Here is a 24,731-nt window from a genome sequence, read left to right on the forward strand (position 1 = left end):
TAGCATCAAATAGTTTCAGACTGGTGACAGGGTATTTATTAAAATCATGAAGTCTGTGCTTTGCCAAGGAGACCTAAGACTAAGTCTCTTCAACTTTCGGAATGTAGTTTTTGTCATTTGAAAACTGACTTCTATTGAAGATTTATTTTCTGAGATCCCAGTGAAATTTTAAGTATATAATCATGATCCAAACATAACCAGGATTCTTATACAGTGGTAGATTTTAAGGGAAGCAATCTGGCAAGTTGTACACAACCTTTCCCAAGCCCCACATTGTATGTACTTAAGAAAGTCTACCTATGATCCATTGTATTACCCAATCAGGGGGTTCTGAATGATCCATTTTACCGCACAATTAGGGGGTTGTGAACCTGCATTTTAGCACTTCAGAGAATCATGGCCCCTGCTGAGAGAGAGGATAGAGAGCAGAGAGAGAGAGAAAAAGCGACATATATCCATCGGGCTGCTTTGCTTTCTAAGCTAACTGCTGAAGATCCTGTAGGACCAGGCAGAAAAACCGTATTTTCTTGTCTTTTCAAATTTCCTTAAACCAAAGGCTGGACTCCAAATGATTTCGTTTGGAACTAAACAGCTCATCCCTTCTGAGTACGAAAACAGGACTCCGCCTCGCCATAGACCGCAGGAGCGAGAAGCAGCGCCAGGGAAACCCGAGCCTGTCTCACCCAAGCGGTCCCAGGCCAGCCCAGCCCACCCCAGTCCGCGCCAGCTACCGGAACTCCGGGACGCTGCCCAGCCTCCTCGGTCCCAGCCGTGGAGCCGACTCAGTCCTGAGGCTGGCTGCGGCATCACGTGACCCGCGGCGCGGCCAATCCGCGCAGCCCTCTATGCTATTCAAATCGGCGGCGGGGCCAACGGTTGTGCCGAGACTCGCCACTACCCGGGCCGCTGGGCCTGAGTGTCGCCTTCGCCGCCATGGACGCCACCAGGCGCTGACAGACCTATGGAGAGTCGGGGTGTGCCTCCCGGGCCTTATCGGGCCACCAAGCTGGTAAGACAGCTCGGATAGACGGGACCGGTCAGCGGGCTGACGGCAGTCACCACTGTTCGCAGTTTCACCTCGACCGTTCGCAGTTTTACCTCGGTCGGAGGGATGAGTCCCAGGAGCCCTAGGTTCAGTGAAAACGCTGGCGAGGAGAAGTAACGGGTATGGGATCCTTGCCAAACTCACCGCTCGCTCTGTTTTGAGGATCTGGGTCTCAGGTCCGAAAGGAAGCGCCGCGCGTATGCTGCACCAGACTCGCTTTGAGGAGCAACTCCTGTGCCCTGGGGGCGTCTTAGAATATTCCGATTTAGCCGCTCACCTCGCCTGATTTTCTACCCGCCTCACAATTAGGGAGCAATTGGGAATGAGCTCCAAAGCTTTGTAGGGTTAGGTTGTGGGCAAGCCCGAATGTGACAATTTTGTTTATTGAACCCATGGAATTTAAAGCAGGATGTACCGGCCGAATAGCACTAGGATAACAGCTGCCTATTTCAAAACGGTATTTCTGAGTACCCATCAGTAACCACTGCTGCTGGCTCCTGAATTTGCATGTATAGCACTCCTAACGCGTTTCGTGCAGTTGGGTCTTCGGTTCTATAGGATACTGTGGTACTGGTTATGTGACGTCAGGTGAGTCCCCTACCTTCTGCGAGCCTGTTTCCACACTGGTAAAGGTTACTAATACATGCTCGCCTTAAGGGGTTTCCCAGGAGGATGCTGTTTTTGAAAGTGTGTTGTGATCTGCAGAATAACAAGCACTTTCCTCTCAGGAATGCCCTTCAGGCGAGCATGTATTATTAGCCCTACTTTACCAGTGTGCACACTGAGGCTCACAGACGTTACATGCCTTCTAAAGTCATATCAACAGAAAATGGCAGAGGTAGAATTCAGATCTTACTGGTATGGCAGTCTCACATGGATTCTGCTACTTAGGAAGTTATTGGCCATATTTATCAATATGAAGGGTAGAATCTAGGAGAGGAAGGAACCTCAATCGGGTAGTCCTGCCACATAATTTAAAAACCCATGAGATGAAAGTAGTATAAACACGCTGAAAAAGAAAACATGCACTGAATGCTTACTAGTACTTCACATATATTACATCATTTTATCATTCCAATAAGCCCATTCGTTAGGTCCTTTTGTCCCTGTTTTGTGGTTAAGGAGATTGAGGCATAGAGATTGAAGATAGGCCCAAAATGTCATAAACAATAGTGGCAGAGCTAGAACTGGGAAACTAACCCTACTAGTCTTAACTCCAGAACCTGTTCTTAAAACCATTCCCCTGTACTACATCTCAGGAAAGCCATTCTGTAATCTCCCTTAGTACAGAGACCCTTTCTGTCATTTTTATTACTGTATCCTCAGGCCAGTACAGAGTGAGCAGCTCAATATCAGTTTCTTGGATAAATAAATATATACAGTGGGAAAGTGTGGAAAGAAAACAATATAATCATCAAGTTTTCAGCCCTTAAATTCTGTCTTGTGGTATCGGGGCCACATAGGTTAGAAAAGCAGTAACATAGCTAGTAGTGGCATAATGGGTTGCAAATTAGATTTGACCGCTAAGGTAGGATTTTTCTATTAAAAAGTGATGTGTTTATTCTATACCAGCATCACCTGCATGCTTCACCGTTAGAGCGGTCATAACTGTAGAGGTCTGGTTGATTTGAGGACAGTTTAAAAACTATCAATATCTTTAAATGATGAATTGATGGGTGCTGACGAGTTGATGGGTGCAGCACACCAACATGGCACATGTATACATATGTAACCTGCACGTTATGCACATGTACCCTAGAACTTAAAGTATAATAAAAAATAAAAAATAAAAAAAAAAAAAAAAACTATCAATATCTTTGCAAAATGGACATGTCACAGGGTCATTAAACATGCAATGGGCTTTCAACTTACTTAATTTATCCCATCTGTTCTATGTTCATTACAGGAATCTTCACAAAAGAGATGCTATAGTAAATACATAAGCCATTTTTCATGTTAAAGATACTTTGCCTGCCATAAGCTTTGTTTGGCCAGCACAGTAGTTGAGAGTACAGGTTCTAAAGTCAATCACACCTGGATTTGAATGCCTACATTCATCACCTACCTCTGTGACCTTGGTCATTTTATTAATCTCTCTGCTTTATTTTCCTTATGTGAAAAATGAGAAATTAATAGTACCTTTTCATAGAATTGTGATAATTAAAGTGAGATGATTGTGAAGCACAGTGCTACCAACATTAATATTAATTGAGGTAAAAAACAAGGATGAATGTTTTCTATATTGATTGTAGTTCTTCCTTAATCTAGGTTTCTTAAACAAGCTGATAAGCCAATGAAATGCTTCTAATAAAAAAACTATTACATAAAAATATTACTATAGCACTAGAATTAATAAAAAGAAAGCAGTGTAAGATGTACTTTCTTTTTTTTTTTTTTTAGACTGAGTTTTGCTCTTGTTGCCCAGGCTGGAGTGCAATGCTGCAATCTCAGCTCACTGCAACCTTCGCCTCCCAGGTTCAAGCGATTCTCCTGCCTCAGCCCCCCGAGTAGCTGGAACTTTAGGCATGCGCCACCATGCCCGGCTAATTTTGTATTTTTAGTAGAGATGGGTTTTCACCATGTTGGTCAGGCTGGTCTCGAACTCCTGACTTCTGGTGAGCCACCGTGCCCGGCCAGATATAAAATTTTATATGGCACAAATAAGATGAATGATTCTTCAAGAATTTTTATGATGTAATCAGATGTGAATTAAAGAATTATCTTTACCTAATGTACTTCAAATCAATATGAGATTTAATTTTTCTTCAAATTTTTAAAAATATTTTCCTTCTTTTTACAGTGGAATGAAGTTACCACATCTTTTCGAGCAGGAATGCCTCTAAGAAAACACAGACAGCACTTTAAAAAATATGGTAATTGTTTCACAGCAGGAGAAGCAGTGGATTGGCTTTATGACCTATTAAGAAATAATAGCAATTTTGGTCCTGAAGTTACAAGGCAACAGACTCTCCAACTGTTGAGGAAATTTCTTAAGAATCATATAATTGAAGATATCAAAGGGAGGTGGGGATCAGAAAATGTTGATGATAACAACCAGCTCTTCAGGTAATGAACAGATATGTAACTGTAAAACTGAATTACTGTAGTCTTATCTCTACTTACACTTTTACTATAACAGCAGCTTCTTCAAAGAAGTAATATTTCTTTGGAAAACTATTAATGCTCTCAGTTCAATTAAAATCATTTAGAACAATTGTAATGTGAAACTTAATTGCTACAAAATTTAAAGTTTTTAAGTGTTAGCATATATAATAAAGTAGGGAATTGGAAGGGAAATAGTGAGATATCACTTCTGCGTATTCTGAACACTTTATAACATGTTAAGGACATATTACTGACCTTAGTTGCATAGTTTCTAGATTTATAAGTTCACAGATCCTTCCCTTCAAACATTTAATTTAAGAATACGTGTAATAGAATAATAGCAAATCTTACATAACAAATAGCAGGGCCAGGTGAGGTGGCTTATGCCTATAATCCCAGCACTTTGGGAGGCTGAGGTGTGCAGATCAACTTGAGGCTAGGAGTTGAGACCAGCCTGACTAGTGTGGTGAAACCCCGTCTCTACTAAAAATACAAAAAATGAGTTGGGTGTGGTTGGTGGTGCATACCTGCGACTGAGGCACGAGAAGTGCTTGAGCCTGGGAGGTAGAGGTTGCAGTGAATTGAGATTGCACCACTGCACTGCAGCTTGGGCAACAGAGCAAGACTCTCTCAAAAAATAACAATGATAACAGAAGAAGTATACCACAGGTTAAAGAGAATATTTATTAAGCAGTTAAGATATAACAGAAACTCTGTTTGATGATTTACATATGTGTTCTTACTTAATTGCTATAGTAGCCAAGCAGGGTAGGTATTAACCCCTTTTAACAGATGGGGAAACTGAGACCATGCTTCAACAAATCTTGTTCTGTCTGCCTGAAATGTTTTTCCACTGTGAGACACTGTACACATTTGTCAGGCTAGTAAACATACATTTATTTTAATCTCAGCTCTTTTATATATAACCTCTTCTGTGGAGCTTTTCTGACTCCTACAGGTCAGCATAATTGCTTCTTCTCTTATGACCTACGGTTCTTTGTTATATAGCCATTAAAGTAGGCCTGTGGAATCTAATGTCCATGCTTTTTTTTTTTCTACAACATTAGGTACTTTTCACATGAAATGTCTAAGAATTTATTGTTCCCTATGTACCAAAAATGGTTTATGTCGTACAAGTAAACTACAATAACAATCATATGAATAATCCGTTTTGTATAGCACTCTACAAATCTTTCCTATCTTAACTACTGCTCAGTTATCTTTGTGGGCTCCTTTACTGCTGCTCATCCTTTAACTCACCCATCTTCAAGTTCCTGCCCTTGTCCTTACTTCATCTTCTCCCTAGGCAATCTCATGCCATGTCTTCACCTACTTTTCTTAAGACTTTCAGGCCTCTCCTGAAATATCTCTCCTGAGCCTTCGGCCCATTTTTTTCAACTGCCTCCTGGAAAGGCACTTCAAATATACCATATAGAAAAATGACTATCACTCCCTAACCTAAATTTTGTCTTCTTAGGTTTCCTATCTGAATAAATGGCATTGCCTTCCCTCTAGTTGCCTTGATTCTTTCCCTTTCTTCTCCTTTAAATATGATTTAGTCTACTGTGCTGCCTAAGTAGTTCTCTGATCTGTGCACATCTCTCTCCAAGATGAATCTTCTTTTTGTTAGGCTATAATTCTTACCTGGATTTCTCTTTATTTGTTTTGTTTATGTTTTACTTGGATTTCTGCATAAATCCTCAACTAGTCTCTCTGCCCCTAGCCTTTTCTGCCTCGCGGGCTCAAGCAATCCTCCCACTTCAGCCTCCCAAGTAGCGGGGACTACAGGCGCACACCACCACACCCAGCTAATTTTTGCACTTTTTGTGAACATGGGGTTTCACTGTGTTTCCCAGGCTGGTCTCAAACTCCTGACCTCAAGCAATCCACCCACCTTGGCCTTCCAAAGTGCCGGGATTACAGGCATGAGCCACCACGCCTGGCCTCTCCTAGTCTTTTTACAAAGATGGTAACAAAACTATAAAGTATGTAAAAATAAAGTTTACCAAAAATGTGTAAGGCCTTATTGGAGAAAAGTATTAAATTGTATTAAATAGAATAAATGGAGAAAGATACCCTGTTCATGAATGAAAATACTTAGTATCATGTATATACAAGTCAATTCCTCCCAAAATGAAATAGAAATTCAGCGCATTTTCATTCAAAACTTCAATATAGTTTCTTTGTGGAACTTGATAAGCAGATTCTAAAACTCACTTGGTAAAAGTCTAAGAGAATTTTGAAGACCAAGGTCACACTTCTGAGGTCTTCAAACTTTTGAGATCACTACAAACTTTTTGAATAAATTTGATGTATGAGGCCAGGCAGGGTGGCTCACGCCTGTAATCCCAGCACTTTTGGAGGCTGAGGCAGGAGTGTCACTTGAATCCAGGGATTCGAGACCAGTCTGGACAACATAGGGAGACCTTGTCTCTAAAAAAAAAAAAAAAAAAAAAAAAAATTAGGCATGGTGGCACGTGCCTGGTGCCTGTTGACTCATCTGCTTGATCTGTCTGGGAGGCTGAGCCCGAGAGATTGAGACTGTAGTCAGCCATAATCACACTACTGCACTCCATACTGGGTGACAGAGAAGAAAAAAAAAAGATGTAAAAGATACAATAAAGTGAAAAAACACCAAACCACATATTGTTTATATACATTTATTAAAAGTATAAAAGCATGAAAAAGAAATACAACTATAGGCTTATTTTATGAAACTATAAGTTTATATTTTACTCTCCCTTAGGAAGAGGGGGGATATGAGTGAGCAAAGAATTTCATTTTTTGAGAAAAAGGAGTTACACGCCCACCAACAGTGTATAAACATTTCATTTTGTCTGCAACCTTGCCAGCACCTGTTATTTTTTTATTTTTTAATAGTAGCCATTCTGACTGGTGTGAGATGGTATCTCATTATGGTTTTGATTTACATTTCTCCAATAATCAGTAATATTGAACTTTTTTCATATGCTTGTTGGCCGCATATATGTCTTCTTTTGAAAAGTGTCAGTTCTTGTCCTTTGCCCCCTTTTCAATGGAGTTGTTTGTAAATTTGTTTAAGTTCCTTGTAAATGCTGGATACTAGAGCTTTGTCAGATTCATAGTTTGCAAACATTTTCTCCCATTCCATAGGTTGTTTGTTGACTCCATTGATAGTTTCTTTTTCTGTGTAGCTCTTTCATTTAATTACATCCCATCTGTCAGTTTTTCCTTTTGTTGCAGTTGCTTTTGGCATCTTCATCATGAAATCTTTGCCCATTCCAGTGTCCAGAATGAGATTGCCTAGGTTTTCTTCCAGGTTTTTTATAGTTTTGGGTTTTACACTTAAGTCTTTAATCCATCTTGAGTTCATTTTTGTATGCGGTGTAAGGAAGGGGTCCGATTTCAATCTTCTGCATGTGACTAACCAGTTATCCCAGCACCATTTGTTAAATAGGAAATCGTTTCCCCCATTGCTTGTTTTTGTCAGCTTTGCTGAAGATCGGATGGTTGTAGGTGCATGGTCTTATTTCCGGGCTCTCTATTGTGTTTCATTAGTCTATGTGTTAGTTTTTACACCAGTACCATTTTGTTTTGCTTACTGCAGCCCTATAGTATGATTTGAAGTCTGGGAGCATGATGCTTCCAGCTTTGCTCTTTTTCCTTCGGATAGCCTTGGCTATTTGGGCTCTTTTTTTGGTTCCATATGAATTGTGGACGACAGTATAGTGGTTCATTAAAATCCTAAAACCAGAACTACCATTTAACCTAGCAATCCCATTACTAGGTATATACCCAAAGGAATATAAATCATTCTGTCATGAAGACACATGTACACGTATGTTCAGTGCAGAACTATTCACAATAGCAAAGACAAAGAATCAACCTGAATGCCCATCAGTGGCATACTGGATAAAAAAAAATGTATACATATACACCATGGAATACTATGCAGCCATAAAAAAGAATGAGATGATGTACTTTGCAGGAACATAGATGGAGGTGGAGGCAAACTAACTAAGGAACAGAAAACTAAATACCACATGCTCTCACAAGTGGGAGCTAACTGATGAGAACACATGGACACATAGAGGGGAACAATAGACACTGGGGCCTACTGGACGATGGAAGGTATGAGGAGGGATAGGATCAGGAAAAATGACTAATGGGTACTCGACTTAATACTTGGGTGATGAAATAATCTGTACAACAAACCTCCACAACACAAGTTTACCTATGTAAGAAACCTGCACATGTACCCCTAAACTTAAAATAAAAGTTAAAATAAATAATAAAGGAGAAGTCGCAAAATGTCAACAATTACATTGGTTGCCAGTTACATACGTGGGTATTGTTTTATTGTATCTTTGAAATATTTTATATTAAAATAAAAGGAGGCCAAAATATTACAATCAAAGAAGCAACAGAAACTAAGTTCCAGAATGTAGGACAAGCACAAACAAAAGGGGGAATATACAAACTAGATAACTCATCAAAGAAATTTAGAAAATGTAGCATTCTAGAGGCATTTTTTTCTGTAAGCAATACCCCTCTACCAGAATTGACCCTAGTAATAACCCTGAATTATCCAGAAATAAAGTTAAAATATACACAATATACTAAAGAAAGAAGAAACCTATTTTTTTAAAGATTTAATGAGAAAATTTATTTGTCTAGAATCTTTATTACTTGGTAGGATTAATAAATCAGGCTCTTTATGTGAATTTTAAAATAAATAGACTCTAAAAGTTTGTTTCTAATCTCACCTTATTTAATTCTTATTATTTTTAAACCAGATTTCCTGCAGCTTCGCCACTTAAAACTCCACCACGAAGGCATCCAGAGTTGCGAAAAAACAACATAGAGAACTTTTCCAAAGATAAAGATAGTATTTTTAAATTACGAAACTTATCTCGTAGAACTCCTAAAAAGCATGGATTACATTTATCTCAGGTAACACATCCTTTTACTAATTACTAGTTTAAATATAATTATGGTGTACTCAATAATAGAATCATTAAAAGTAAATGATTTTTTTTTTTTTTTTTTTTTTTGAGACGGAGTCTCTGGATTTAAATCCAGAACTGAAACCTTCTAACCAACATTACATTCTGAAAATGTGTGCATAAAATTGTTTGTGTTCCATAGAAAGAATAATAAAAATGGTAGTGAGACATAATTGAAAACAACAGTTATATAATTTAAGTGTGTTTTGGTTTAAATGGATTTGAGGGTGCTAGGGACAACTGCAAAATTAAAGACCCCATTACCGTGTTACATTGTTTCTTCAGGAGATACTTTATAGCTCCACAATGGACTGATAGTAATAGAATTATTGTTGCTTTCAGTATTTAAAAATTTGAGCATACCAGATTAAACCAAAATAATCCTTTTTTCAGGAAAATGCCGAGAAAATGAAGCATGAAATAATCAAAGAAGATCAAGAAAATGCAGCTGATAATAGAGAACTAAGCCAGGAAAATGTTGAAGAAGTTTGGAGATATGTTATTCTGATCTAGTAAGATAAAATTAAGCTTTAATGAAGTTCCTGAAGTGTTCTGATTATTATTTTGACATTTTCATCAAAATATGCAAATGAATCAGAACAGATTAATTATCAAAGGTTAGAATGCAACCTGTATATGTGTTTTTAAATAAACACTCTTGTTATAGCTTAAGAGAGTAGAAATTGAGTGCTTTGGTATGATTCAGCTTTTCTTTGAATGAACATTGTGGCCATAGTTTGGGATATATATTGGAATCCTTTTAAGATTATTGAGATAAAAACATTTGAAAGGGGATACTAAATATAAGTCTTAGAAATTTGGTTAAGAAAAATAAAATATTCTGATGGCTTTGTTTACTAGTCATATTCATTCATATGTATAATCTATCCTATTTACGCAGAAAAAAAGTTAATATTCTTTCTTCTATTTAGCCTGCAAACCATTTTAGGTGTGCCATCCCTAGAAGAAGTCATAAATCCAAAACAAGTAATTCCCAAATATATAATGTACAACATGGCTAATACAAGTAAACATGGAGTAGTTATACTACAAAACAAATCAGGTTGGTATTAATAAAATAATTGGAACTTTTAAAAACTTGCCAACAAGGTTGCAAGTGGTGTAAAGAGAGACCCAAATGTTGAAAGTAGAATACTTTCGTGGAGCATCAGAGGGGCTATCATAAGTGCTTTAGTAATAACAGTGGAGTAATTTTTAAGTGAGTATTACTCATGCTATTATAAGAAATATTTTATTTGCTAAGATAGATTTATGCATGGTATTAAAAAAATGACAAAGTTAAGCATCCAAAAGGTATACAAGTATAAGAAAAGTTTTGATTAAGCACATTTTTGTTGAGGGCCTCCAACATGTCAGACATTGTGCTAAAGTTTAATGATAAGATAGAAATGGTCCATACGCTCATGAGGCTTACATGAGTAGTTATGTACAAATTAACAGGAGTCAAACATATATACAAAACTGTAATAACACAACAAAATAAGCTCAGACTTTAAAGATGAGGATTCTAAAGGGACTGGCTTTTTTGTTTTATATATTTATATAGTTGATTGATTTCAGATTTAGATACAAAATCAGGGAAATGATTCAAGCTAGATAGATGTATTAGAAAACTTAGATTATGAGAAAGATATCAATAAATCTCTCAAAATTGTAGCTAATGTTTTTGTGCTAAGTTTCTGGCTGTGGAATTAACTGACATATATTACTTTGGTTTTCTTTTTATGGGCAATAACTTTGAGTTTTTAATTATAGGAGCAAAAGGTAAATGTTAAAACTGATGAGTTTGCTATGTGACTTACGCATGTGGCTGTAGACCCGTCCCTTCTTCCATTACCTAAAATAACATGGTTAACAGTATATGCCCTCATTTAAGATTTCTATTCTTTGTAACCCTGTGTAAAAAAAAGTGCTAGATTTCTACGGAACATATTTTATTCAGTAGCACTTGAAAGATTTTAAGCAAACTTCACTATAAAAGGAGCATAATAATGAGATACAGTTCATTTCAATCATAGGTCTCACCCAAATCATTAATATTCAAATAGCATAGCAATAGGCAGAATAGAAACAGGGATGAAGAAAAGGTAGTGGTAGTAGATAAAAATGAATGTGAAATTTATATCTAAACACTCCCTCAAAATAATTAATCCTCAATTTGGCAGTATTTAATTGTTATATGTAATATGGACCAAACTCAGAATCTCTATAATTTTTTTCAGACTTTTTCTATTTTAAAATATTGACTTGATCCTGTGTCTTATTACACATATAATACTTTTTAATCCTGGTAATACACACATATACAAATGTAACATGTATGTGTATGTGTATAGATACATTTAATTGCACATAAGCATGATATTTTGAAATATACTGTCATAAAAATTGTATGGTTTACTTAGTAATATTTTTCTTTTTGTGTAGATGACCTCCCTCACTGGGTATTATCTGCCATGAAGTGCCTAGCAAATTGTAAGTTAAATATGTGTGTGTGTGTGTGTGTGTGTGTTTTATATTGATAGTATTTAACACGAACCAAGGAAATTTTTAAAATAATTTATTAAAGTCCTGATAAAATTAAAGTATATCATTTATCTTGACATATAAATCAAAGTCTAGTGGAATTTATTACATTATGGAGCCCTTAACTTTTTCTGTTTAGAAAGAAGGTGGTTTTTTAATTCAAGCATATTATTTATGGTTTAGTTCACATAAATTATAAAGTCATAGCCTAGAGGATCTCAAAGGATTTTTTAAGTGAAATCCACACTAATTGAATGAATAAGGCACAGAGTTCAAATGGCTTGAACTCAATGGGATTTCTATAGTGTAGAAGCATAGAATACTAGATATATTAATGTGACTTTATGTTATAAAAAAAGATTATCTGTTATTGTATTAGTTTGTTCTCGTGCTACTATAAAGAAATGCCTGAGACAGGGTCATTTATAAAGAATAGAGGTTTAATTGGCTCATGGTTCCACAGGCTTTATAGGAAACATGGCTGAGGAGGCCTTAGGAAACTTACAACTTACAGTTATGGCAGAAGGCGGAGGAGAAGCAGGCACGTCTCACGTGGCTGGAACAGGAGGAAGGTTGTGTGCGGAGGTGGTACACACTTTTAAGCAACCAGATCTTGTGATAACTCACTCGGTATCACAAGAACAGCACCAAAAGGGAAATACACCCCCATGATTCAATCACCTCCCACCAGGCCCCACCTGCAATACTGGGGATTACCAATTTGGCATGAGATTTGGGTGAGAACAGATCCAAACCTTATCAGTCACTAATCCAGAAATTTTTTTAGCATTTAATTAATAGCTTTTTCATCATGATCATTGATAATTGATTTTTGTAACATAAAACCCTAGTATGAGTACAAAATCCTAATTGCTTTCAAAGTTAATTTTTTAAATGTACAAAGGTATAAGCTAAATCATCAAAAACTAAATTATGTTTTAGTTACAAATATAATTTTCTAGTTCATGTAAAATTAGCATTTTCTAAAATGCTAATAGGGATTTATTAACGTTCAGGGTAACTTCATATTCCTTTGTTGTCCACTGGGTGTCAATATGATAAAATGACATTGAATAAATATCAATAAAGTAAATACATTTACAGAAACAGTTTATTTGTCAAATTAAGATAAAAATCTTTATTATGAACTTAAGACTTGAATTTGTCTTTCTACTTTCCAAGTATAGTTAAGTATTCTTCTCTTTCTTTCCTTTGCTCACAGTTAGGAATTCAGATAGGCATACTGACAGGGATTTCTCTGACATCCGGTCTTTAGGGAGCCTGTCTTCCTTCTCTTTCCAGTCTATGTAACACCTAAACGATACCAATTATATAACTTACTGGATTCCAAATTAGCAACAATGTATTTAGCTAGAGACACAGTTAAGACTTACTTTACTTGTTACTGGATCCCCTAGAGTAATTCTATGAGATGTAGGAATTAGTAATCAGTATACCATCCCAATTTTTCCAACAGAGAAAACCAAAGCTTAGAGTATCTTCTTTTAGTGCAAAGGAGCTAGAGCTCAAACCTAGATTCTCTACAAATTCTATATTTTTAATATTTTTAATTCCTGTAAACATGTATTTTCTGTCTTAGAGAACTTTCTAATGATTATCAAATCTTTTATTCCACATACTATTTCTTATGTCCTTAAAAAAATATCTATTTTGCTCTATTGTTAAGAGTGGGAATTGTTTTCTTTAATTCTTTTTAGTGTGTTCTCACATTTGTATGTCCATACAAAAGTTTGGAAACAGGGAAGTAAGAAATAGTATTTGGACTTGGGAAGAGAAACATTTTAACTTGGAAGATAGTATAATGGCTCTAAACCCGGGATGCACACCACAGTCACTAAAGAGACTCTCCAGAGATTCTGAAGTGGTTGATTTAGTAGGTCAGGAATCTTTAAAAAAAAAAAAAAAAAAAAAAATGCCCCCAGAAGATGATTATAGTGAAGGTTCTCAGGTTAGTGTTTGGAAACCACTCAGTTAGTGAACCAGAAGCAAACATTTCTAGGTCAGTAAATTTCTGGCCCCACCTTCATGGATTCTGGTCTCGGTAGAGGAGTCTGTATTTTTAATAGGCACATTGGATGATTCTGTGATATAATCCGTGAACCACACTTTAAGTGTTGTTGGAGCTAAAAGTCCTGGGCCTTGCTCTTATTTTACACTGCTCTAACTTCTAATTCAAACTTTACTACCAAAGTCTTTTTCATCTTGGGCAAGGTACTCTTAGCCGCAGTTTTCTTATCTATAAAATGAGATCAGATCTTATTTTTGAGGAAAACACAAATGAGTAAGTATGATTATTTCAATAGTTGTGTCAAGCTTAAGAAACAACAGTGTAAAGATATTATTTAAATTCATTAAGGCTATGTTTCATGTCAGACAAAATGTATTCATGAAAATGTAAATTTACAAAAAGACAATTTGAAGGAATTATTTGTATTATCCAAATATTCTTTCCTTTACAAAATGAATTACAGTAAAATCTTAGTAAACTAAGCTTCCCTAATGCTTTTAAAATGATATTAAAATTTTGTTTTATGTATGATTTTTCAGGTATACAAATGTTAAAATAAAACAAAATGCTAGCAATTGACTGCTTCTAGTGGAAAGATAATGAGGAAGAATGAGATATGCCCTTTAAATTTTTGAACTGTGGCAGAATTTGTTGTTAAACATAACTCCTTCATGAAACACAGATTTTATACTTTTTGTATTTAAAAATTGTATTTAAATTAAAATATACTTTCCCTTTTTCTTTTGCCTTCTACTTCTTAGGGCCAAGAAGCAATGATATGAATAATCCAACTTATGTTGGATTTGAACGAGATGTATTCAGAACAATCGCAGATTATTTTCTAGATCTCCCTGAACCTCTACTTACTTTTGAATATTACGAATTATTTGTGAACATTTTGGGTATGTATGGATTTTACTGATTTTCGTTCATTTTGTTAAAGTTTCAAATTTCTTATAATTTAGAAGATCTAAAACCATAGGTAAATATGAAGGTGGCAGCCTACAAATTATTTTAAAATTCAGTGAAATAAGGTCCCCGGGTTACTCATACTTCCACCCAGCCAACTACCAATTCGGGACTTCCCTCAACCCCTACCAGATTCAATAATTCACTACAGTGATTCACAGAACTCAGAAAAGCACTTTACCTATAACTATTAGTTTATTATAAAAGCTAGATCTCAAGAATAGCCAAATGGAAGAGTTACACAGGACAAGGTATGAGGGTGAGGGTGGCACAGAGTTTCTCTACCCTTTCTAGTCATGTCGTGATCCCAGCACATCCATGTGTTTGACCAACCTAGAAACTCCCTCAGCCTGCATATTTTAGAGTTTTAATTGAAGTTTAATTACCAAGGCATGACTGACCAAATGGTTGGTCACTGTTGTCAGTTGAACTCAATCTCTAGCCCATTTCTCCTCCCACAAGGTTGTAGTTGGTGATGAAAATTCCAATCATGGCCAGCCCTCAGTTACCTTAGCATGAACTCAGATATGTTGAAATAGGCTTGTTATGAATAACCAAAGACCTTTATCATTCAGGAAATTCCAAGGATTTTAGGAGCTCCATACCAGGTACTAAGGACAAAGGTCAAATATATGAATTTTATAACACCACAATTGTCTTATATTTATGAGGTTTCTAGTACTTGCAGACTGAGAACAGATATTTTTAAACATATTCTGGCTCAATCCATTTAATTAGGCTGTTGAAATAATTTTTTAAAGTTATATTACAAGTGGGAAAACCACTCATCTGTCTTGCACGTTTGTAACCGAATGTTGCATGTGTCCTATTTAAGTGGCTTCTGAATTAAGCAACTACTATGTATACTATACTAACAACATACACTGTAGTAATGCTTTATTTTTTAACTTTACTATTGTTTTTGTTTTATTTTTGTCCACTGTCATACAGTTGCATCTTAATTTTTGTTTCATTTCCTGGTAGTTGTTTGTGGCTACGTCACAGTTTCAGATAGATCCAGTGGGATACATAAAATCCAAGATGATCCACAGTCTTCAAAATTCCTTCACTTAAACCATTTGAATTCCTTCAAATCAACTGAGTGCCTTCTTCTCAGTCTGCTTCATAGAGAAAAAAACAAAGAAGAATCAGATTCTACTGAGAGACTACAGATAAGCAATCCAGGATTTCAAGAAAGATGTGCTAAGAAAACGCAGCTAGTTAATTTAAGAAACAGAAGAGTGAGTGCTAATGACATAATGGGAGGAAGTTGTCACAATTTAATAGGGTTAAGCAGTATGTATGATCTAGCCTCTAACAACAAACCAAGGTGCTGTTCTTTGGAAGGAATTGTAGATGTGTCAGGGAATTCAAGTAAAGAGGCATCCAGTGTCTTTCATCAATCTTTTCTGAACATAAAAGGACAAAATAATAAACTATTTTTAGAGTCTAAACCTAAACAGGAATTCCTGTTGAATCTTCATTCAGAGGAAAATACTCAAAAGCCATTCAGTGCTGGTTTTAAGAGAACCTCTACTTTGACTGTTCAAGACCAAGAGGAGTTGTGTAATGGGAAATGCAAGTCAAAAGAGCTTTGTAGGTCTCAGAGTTTGCTTTTAAGAAGTAGTACAAGAAGGAATAGTTATATCAATACACCAGTGGCTGAAATTATCATGAAACCAAATGTTGGACAAGGCAGCACAAGTGTGCAAACAGCTATGGAAGGTGAACTCGGAGAGTCTAGTGCCACAATCAATAAAAGACTCTGCAAAAGTACAATAGAACTTTCAGAAAATTCTTTACTTCCAGCTTCTTCTATGTTGACTGGCACACAAAGTAAGGCTGTTGCTCTCAATGCATGCAATATTAACTTTTAGTGTTTACTAACTCTGTGTTTTGCTTACCTGGCTTTTATTCCTTGAAGTTGCTTAATTTTTTTCCTCCAAGAGGAATTATTGTAAAAGACTTTTGTCTATGATGTAACCAAGATTTATTCTATTTACCTAAAGCACTTATTTTCTTGTTTGCAATTTCATTTATTCCAAGTCACTTTATTTGTAATAAGTGAAGAATTTTTAGACTTAGAAATAAGTTGTAAAGAAAATGAGAATCTTACCATGCTTTAGAGGAATGTAATATCTAGAAATAGTTAAAAGAAATGAAATACTAAGATGTTATTTTACCTTCTTTCTATAGGTGTATATACTGGTAATATGAAAGAAACTAGCGTCATCGATGATTTTTTGGGGGGGTATTTTTGTATTCTAGGTTTGCTGCAACCTCATTTAGAGAGGGTTGCCATCGATGCTCTACAGTTATGTTGTTTGTTACTTCCCCCACCAAATCGTAGAAAGCTGCAACTTTTAATGCGTATGATTTCCCGAATGAGTCAAAATGTTGATATGCCCAAACTTCATGATACAATGGGTACAAGATCACTGGTAAGTTGATTTCTTACAGAAAGAATAAATCTGATTCATAAACCAAAATAAGAAAACCAAACTATGTAAAAGTACTACTCAAGTGATGTCTTAGTCTTAAAGTGCTAGATTCTTAGGTTGGAAAGGCTCTTTACCCTTTCCTAAGAGCAGAATTTTAGTGTATTAATCTTTTGTGCACACTCGTTATACTTTCACATGCTGCTGTTAATCTTGACTGAGGACTTTGCCTGCTCATTCATCCTGAATCACTTCATAGTGATTGACCAGTCAGAACACGTTATGTTGCCTTGTGCCAGTTTTGTTTGGTGGATAAGGAAGAGGAAATGTAGGTACTGTTGAAAGCTTAAGGAGACTGTAACTGTGGAAGTAGAGAACTAATGGAACTTAATACAGTTTAAGTCAGTGTTTCAGAGAATATAGTGATAGGAAAGTAGGTCATTGTGGACAAGAAGTTGGGAAGCACTATTGCCAAACAGCCTTAGGCTCCTTGTGAAATGAGGACAAGGGCATTCGTATGCAGATAATTGATTGCAAATGAACTCTTGAAATAGTATCTTTAATCTCTCTCTCTCTTTTTTTTTTAAGTCACCACTTCCTCAAAATGCAACTTCAATTGACAAGATACTTTTATAGCAAGGAATCTAGAGTTATGCTTTCTTCCACTTGTTATTAAAGATAGTTCTTTAACAATGACAGACCTAATATAAAGAAGAGGAATTATTCTTGAGAAATTATAGCACTATTAAAAAGCATAGGAAGTTTATAGAGGAAGACGTTTTCAGAGACATGACTGGGAAGGCAATAATTTTGATTTTGCACTTTTAGGATTTGAAGTCATAGGACCTCTAAGTGAAATTTATCCAGCAGAATATTGGAATTATGAGCCAGGTGAAGAAAGATCAGGGGAGAAGGCAAATTGTTTGGTCTTTTACATAGGGATAGTACTTGAAGCTATGAGAGTAGATGAGCTCTACAAGGCTGAGAATGTGGAGAAAGAGCAAAAGGCTGAGGTCTGAGCCATGGAAGGAGACAGAAAACCCTGACTGATGTGTAGGAATAAAACTAAAAATCTATCAATTCTGTAAATATGCTAATCTTCTACTATGTATGAAATACTTAAAACAGAATTCTGATTTCTAAGTATTTTAGAATGAGGTGTGTATGTGTGTTACAGTTAAGAGGGTTGCATAGATATAAGTGAGAGTAATGAGAGTAATAAGTGATAGTAATTAATTTTATCCCAGGATTTGAAGATCCCATAAGATGGAATTGAAAAATGTGTGTTTTAAATTGCTGTCTAAAGACTGACAGAATAAGCGTTTTTAAAAACTATTTTCCAGCATTTCAAAAGCTAAGTGGCATCAACTTTGCAACCACTTATGAATATAAGTGTTCTATATTTTATACATTCTCCTGTTTTCTGTTTTTTTGTGGGGTTCATTTAATGTAATTAGTTATTGTTCTCTGACCATCTTTAAGCTTAAGCAACATATATATGTGGTATTAATAGAACCTATGGTGTTTACTGATAAAATTGTGACAAAATTGTAGAAAAACCAAAGCCTTTTATAATTCTTGGGAATTACATTATGGATATACCTTTTTTTTTTTTTTTTTTTTTTTTCCTGGTTACACAGGATCTGCTCTGTTACCCAGGCTGGAGTACAGTGGTGTGATCACAGCTCACTGCAGCCTGGAATTCCTGGGCTCAAGAAACAGGCATGTACCATCATGCCTGGCTAGTTTTTTATTTCTCTGTAGGTACAGGGTTTCACTATGTTGCCTAGGCTGGCTTCAAACTCCTTATCTCAAGTGAGCCTCTCACTTCAGCCTCCCAAAGTGCTTAGATTACAGGCATGAGCCACCATGCTCAGCCATGGAAAAACTTTAAAAAGGATTTAAGTATAATCAAATTCTTACATTTCTAACTGTATAAATCATTGTCCTCATTTTTAAACTGAGGGCTGCTTATCACTTTATCCCAATACTTCACATAATGCTACCTGGAAATTACTGATATTCTAGTTTGTATGCAACCTTAGCTTTTGAAATGCACATCTTTTAATATTTCTCTAGATGATACATACCTTTTCTCGATGTGTGTTATGCTGTGCTGAAGAAGTGGATCTTGATGAGCTTCTTGCTGGAAGATTAGTTTCTTTCTTAATGGATCATCATCAGGAAATTCTTCAAGTACCCTCTTACTTACAGACTGCAGTGGAAAAACATCTTGACTACTTAAAAAAGGGACATGTAAGTATTGTGAGTCTTAAAATTCTCTGCAGTAGTCAGTTGCAAGTGGCAAACTCATCTTGGTAGCTTAATCAAAAAGGGAGACTTTTTCAGCTCCTGTAAACAACCTCTAAAAGTCAGGAATGTAGACAGAATCTGGGACTCAAATAGCTGTATGATTCTTTCCATCCCTCCATCTCTTATTTCTGTGTTGATCCTGTGTTTGACAGTGGCTCCTTCACATGATGAGGAATGTGGCTAGTTGAAGTTCATGAGTTAGAGCCTTACATTTGCAGTTCGAAGGAAAAAGAGTCATTCCTCCATCTCCAATTTTAAAAGCTCTGAATATAGACTGTTAGCCTAGTTGAGGTTAAATATGCATCGTTTAGGTTGTTAAGAGTGAGTAGGATGGAGACAGGGCCTTACTCTGAGTGGTTCTACACAGATTAAAGGAGAATTTATTCTTCACAAAAGGTGAAGGTAGAGGGGTTAAAATGGAAAGGAACTATTAAAAGAAGGAAAGAAGGAATACTGAGCAGCCAAAATGACAGACATCTACTGTATTCTGTCTTTGGCTGCCCAACACATGTTTATGTTTTTCCCATACATACCATCCTAATATTGCCCTGGCTTATAATTATAACTATCTCCTAGAGTTTCTTTCTCTTATCAGAAGATGCTAGAAGCTCTGCCTATGTCCCTAGGCCTCAAAAAAAAAATACATGAAAACTAAAAATATTTCATTTCAGTAAATATGCTGATCATCTACTATCTGCACTGTCGGAACATTAAAGTCTTAAGATGAATTAGAATAATGCTTAGATTGTTATTTTATAGTTAAAAGAATAAAATCCATAATTAATGGTAATAATTATAACACCTATCTTTATTTAATGCTTATTGTGTGCTGAGCCCTTTATATACATTTTCTTATGTAATTTCCATTTTAATGATGAAGAAACAGACCAAGAAAAGTTAAATACATTGTTGAATGCTACAGACGAAGTAGATTATGGAGCTGGGTTTAGAACCTACTGACTTACACACCTCTACTGCATAATGCATAGTTTTTTTAATGTGCTGAATGTTTGATTGGTGGTAACTTAATAGGTGCTAGATCCTGTCAAAAGAATACTTTATCATATAAGAATATGAATTAACAGAGTTATATCATTTTGATCACTATAGATTGAAAATCCTGGAGATGGACTATTTGCTCCTTTGCCAACTTACTCATACTGTAAGCAGATTAGTGCTCAAGAGTTTGATGAGCAAAAAGTTTCTACCTCTCAAGCTGCAATTGCAGAACTTTTAGAAAATATTATTAAAAACAGGAGTTTACCTCCAAAAGAGAAAAGAAAAAAACTAAAACAGGTAAGAGAATGAGCAAGTTCTCAATTATGTAAATATTTTCTAATCTGCTGTTCCTGGTTGTTAAAAACATTTAGAATCTACTTTCTTATTTTAATATTTTAGATTTTAAGTTTGAGGTATATGGACTATATATTATGATGTCTTGTATATGTGCATTAACCTAAAACATGTGAGTACCTACCTGATTTTGCTCTTTATCCTGAATTTTGAAATAATACCAACAATAATAATATATACTCTCCTTTTTCACTAGTATTTTGTATAATTATAGCTTGGATTAGCCTGGGAAAACAATTATAAGGTATGGATATGTATCTTTGAGTGACTTACCGCTATGTTTTAAAATTTTTAGCTCTGAAAGCCCAGTAGCCACATGATTTTGGCACGTCCAATTCTAAGTCTGAGACACTCAAAGAAGTATGAATACTAGATACCTATGCCCTTCATAGGTTTCACCAGTGGGAAAGAAGATCTGGAATTTAGGGGGAGAATTAACGTCAGAAGAGAAAGAATCCTAAAATGTTAATGTTAATGAGATCTAACAGATCTTATAGTATTCACATGAGAAGAGAGAGGGAAAGGCAAGGATAAAATGAAGGATACTAATCTCTGTAATACTTCTTTGAGAAAGACACTGAATTCTTATAAAATGTTGAGCACTGCTTCAGCTGGGGAAATAATGTTAAATACCTTCTAATTTCTCACCTCATTTTTAAGTTTCAGAAGGAATATCCCTTGATATATCAGAAAAGATTTCCTACCACAGAGAGTGAAGCAGCACTTTTTGGTGACAAACCTACAATCAAGCAACCTATGCTGATTTTAAGAAAACCAAAGTTCCGTAGTCTAAGATACTAACTGAATTAAAAATTATGTAATACTTGTGGAACTTTGATAAATGAAGCCATATCTGAGAATGTAGCTACTCAAAAGGAAGTCTGTCATTAATAAGGTATTTCTAAATAAACACATTATGTAAGGAAGTGCCAAAATAGTTGTTTATCAATGTGAAACTCCTAGTAAACTAACTAGGTCTCAATTGAGAGCACATAACAATAGGTGACACCAAATACTTTTTGTTTTTAACACAGCTATCCAATAAGGCTATCATGATGTGTGCTAAAATTTTATTTACTTGAATTTTGGAAACTGAGCTGTGTTAGGGATTAAACTATAATTCTGTTTTTAAAAGAAAATTTATCTGCATACATGCAAGTTCTGAAATATTAGCTAATGAATTAGTTGTTTGGGGTTACTTCTTTGTTTCTAAGTATAAGAATGTGAAGAATATTTGAAAACTCAATGAAATAATTCTCAGCTGCCAAATGTTGCACTCTCTTATATATTCTTTTTCTACTTTTGATCTATTTATATATGTATGTATTTTTATAATATGTGTATATTTTATCAGATTTGACTTTGCCTTAAATATTATCCCCAACTGCTTCAGTCATTCATTTGTTCAATATATATGTATATTTTGAATTCTCATTTTCATAATCTATTAGAAGATGGGGATATAAAAGATGTATAAGGCAATCATATATTCATTCAAAAGATATTTATTTAGCAACTGCTATGTGCCTTTCATTGTTCCAGATATGCGGAGACAATGATAAATAAAACATATAATCTCTTCCATAAGGTATTTATTTTTTAATCAAGGGAGATACACCTATCAGATGCTTAAAATAACAATACTACCCACTGAAATCAGAGTGTATAGAATCATTCAGCTAAAGACTGACTTCTATGATGATGGAACAGGTCTTTAAGCTAGTGGTTTTCAAACTGGTACAGCACATTAGACTCACCCGAGGAGTTTTAAAACAGTCTATATGCCCAGGGCCTAACTTATACTAATTAAATCTGAATTTCAGGGATGTTGTATAGGGATTAGTATTTTTTTAATCTAGGTGATTCCAATATTCAGCCAACTGTGAGAATCAATGGCCTAAATGCTTTTCATAAACATTTTTATAAGGGTCAAGATAATGGCACATTGATTTTGTTTTTTCATTGGAAGAAAATGCCTGCCAAGTATAAATGACTCTCATCTTAAAACAAGATTATTCAGGTTTCTGTTTGATTGACTTGGTACAAAAAAGCAAGTTGCCTTCTATTTTTTACTCTAAGATTGTTTCATATGTATTCCTTAAGTGTAAAGAAATATATCATGCCTGGGTTGTAATAAAATCTTAATGTTTAATGACTATTCTTATTTTTCAATGTAATTTCATACTATTTCTCTATAAAATGATAGTGTTCCATTTACCATTAGTGATTTTTATTAAAAACCTGGACAGAAAGTTATAAATTATAAGTATGACTTTATCCTGGCTATAAAATTATTGTACCAAATTGAATTCTTTCTAAGGCATTTGTATACTAAAACTTTTATTGTTTACAGATATGTAAAATGTGGATTATGTTGCAAATTGAGATTAAAATTATTTGGGGTTTATAACAATATAATTTTGCTTTTGTATTATAAACAAATATAGAAATCATAAAGGCAGGAAACTTTCATTTGCATTAATGTACATGCAATAGAGATTACAAAATACATGGTACAATACTTTAATAACATAAACTCTGCCAGTCAGGTTTGAATCCTACTGTGCTATTAACTAGCTGGTAAACTCAGGCAAGTTATTTAATTTATCTAAGCCACAGTTTTGTTATCTATAAAATGAAGATTATAATAGTACCTCTCTTAGGATTGTGAGGATTAAGTAGGATAATGCATATAAAGTGTTAGCACAGTGTCTCACATGGAATAAGCACTCTATAAATATTAGCTTTTACTAGAATCACCTAGGATTATAGCACTAGAAGAGATCTTAGCAAAAATGTGGTCCTTTCTGTTGCTTTGGACAGACATGAACCAAAACAAAATTACAAACAATTGATGAGTCTTAGTTAATAAGTTAATAACTATCTTTTCCTTATGAGACAAAGCTTCTGATTATGCCTACTCGTTGAAATTTTTTAATCTAGTCGAGAGGGAAAATTTGATGAGGAAGGAATGGGTATCTTCAGAAGAGCTTTGCCTAAGCTGGAGCATGGATAGATTCCATTCTAACAGAAAGATTTTTAAGTTCAAATATAGATGAGTTGACTGGTAGATTTGGTGGTAGTTGCTTTCTCAGGATATAAGAAAATCAACTGCTACAAGTAAAGAGGGGATGGGAAAGATGTTGCACATTTAAAGAGAGAAAGTATGAAGTCTAATTGTGGGAATGCACAGGTTTCACCAGATCAAATGATGTCTGGTTATTCTGTAAATTATACTTCTTATCCCAGAAATTACTGCCTCTACCATCCCTAATTAGTATCATATAATGACCCACTCTTCTCACGTTATCCAAACAGTTATGTGGCATTTAGTAATGGAATGTACATGGAATTTCCCACTGACTTATCTTTCTGTCCTTGGGAAACTTAAACTCTGAATCTTCTCATCTATAAAATGTGAATTAAAGTATCTACCTGAGTTGTGATTATAGTGAAAGAAAGGCAATATATTTAAATCTTGAATTGAGCAAGCCCATGCTCAATTTTTATATCCTTTCCTCTTGCTTTGTATTGACTTTAAGGTCTCTACTGATTAAAACTCTTTTGCTATCAAGTTTCTTTTCTTGTATTTCACAATATATTTTCTACCCTATCAGTGGTAATATTTTTTACCTCATTTTTGGTGAAATTAAAAATGGTTATGGAATTTCATGTCCTGGTAATCTATACCACCAAGAGTTATACCACCCTTTTATTTTGAAAGTGGAGAGAGAGAGAAAATGTGTGTGTGTGCATGCATGTGTGTATGTGTGTGTGTGTGTGTGTGTGTGTGTGTGTGGTGTTATTGTTGAAGTATTTCTGGGAAAGAAATGAAGGATAGCTAGTTTTAATATTAAATTGAAAGAAAAATTGTTTCACCAAAATAAATGTAACAGTTCTAAATACAGTAAGTACAGCAACTCAGAATTATGTATTTACTCTGAATT

General features: G+C 35.1%; 1 protein-coding gene across 2 annotated transcripts; it reads left to right on the forward strand.

Moving 5' to 3' along the window:
- The first annotated feature begins 776 nt into the window (after nucleotides 1–776).
- On the forward strand, nucleotides 777–24,358 carry DEPDC1 (DEP domain containing 1). Of its 2 annotated transcripts, XM_023209688.1 has the most exons (12): nucleotides 777–1,009; nucleotides 3,846–4,111; nucleotides 8,926–9,082; nucleotides 9,529–9,647; nucleotides 10,068–10,198; nucleotides 11,584–11,631; nucleotides 14,473–14,613; nucleotides 15,665–16,516; nucleotides 16,949–17,121; nucleotides 19,198–19,374; nucleotides 20,542–20,727; nucleotides 21,445–24,358. In XM_023209688.1, the coding sequence occupies exons 1-12, from the start codon at nucleotides 962–964 to the stop codon at nucleotides 21,583–21,585; spliced, it is 2,439 nt and encodes an 812-aa protein (XP_023065456.1). In that variant the 5' UTR covers nucleotides 777–961; the 3' UTR covers nucleotides 21,586–24,358. The 2 variants fall into 2 exon arrangements, with proteins under 2 accessions (XP_023065456.1, XP_023065462.1); XM_023209694.2 differs by lacking the exon at nucleotides 15,665–16,516 and having other exon boundaries at nucleotides 879–1,009.
- The last annotated feature ends 373 nt before the right edge of the window (nucleotides 24,359–24,731 follow it).

Source organism: Piliocolobus tephrosceles, chromosome 1 (assembly GCF_002776525.5).
Source record: "Piliocolobus tephrosceles isolate RC106 chromosome 1, ASM277652v3, whole genome shotgun sequence".
Classification (NCBI taxonomy): Eukaryota; Metazoa; Chordata; class Mammalia; order Primates; family Cercopithecidae; genus Piliocolobus; species Piliocolobus tephrosceles.

Coding starts and splice junctions, on each gene's coding strand:
- DEPDC1 (XM_023209688.1), top strand. CDS start 962: ATGGAGAGTCGGGGTGTGCCTCCCGGGCCTTATCGGGCCACCAAGCTG. Junction 17,122..19,197: donor CAATGGGTACAAGATCACTG/GTAAGTTGATTT, acceptor ATATTTCTCTAG/ATGATACATACCTTTTCTCG. Junction 19,375..20,541: donor ACTACTTAAAAAAGGGACAT/GTAAGTATTGTG, acceptor TGATCACTATAG/ATTGAAAATCCTGGAGATGG.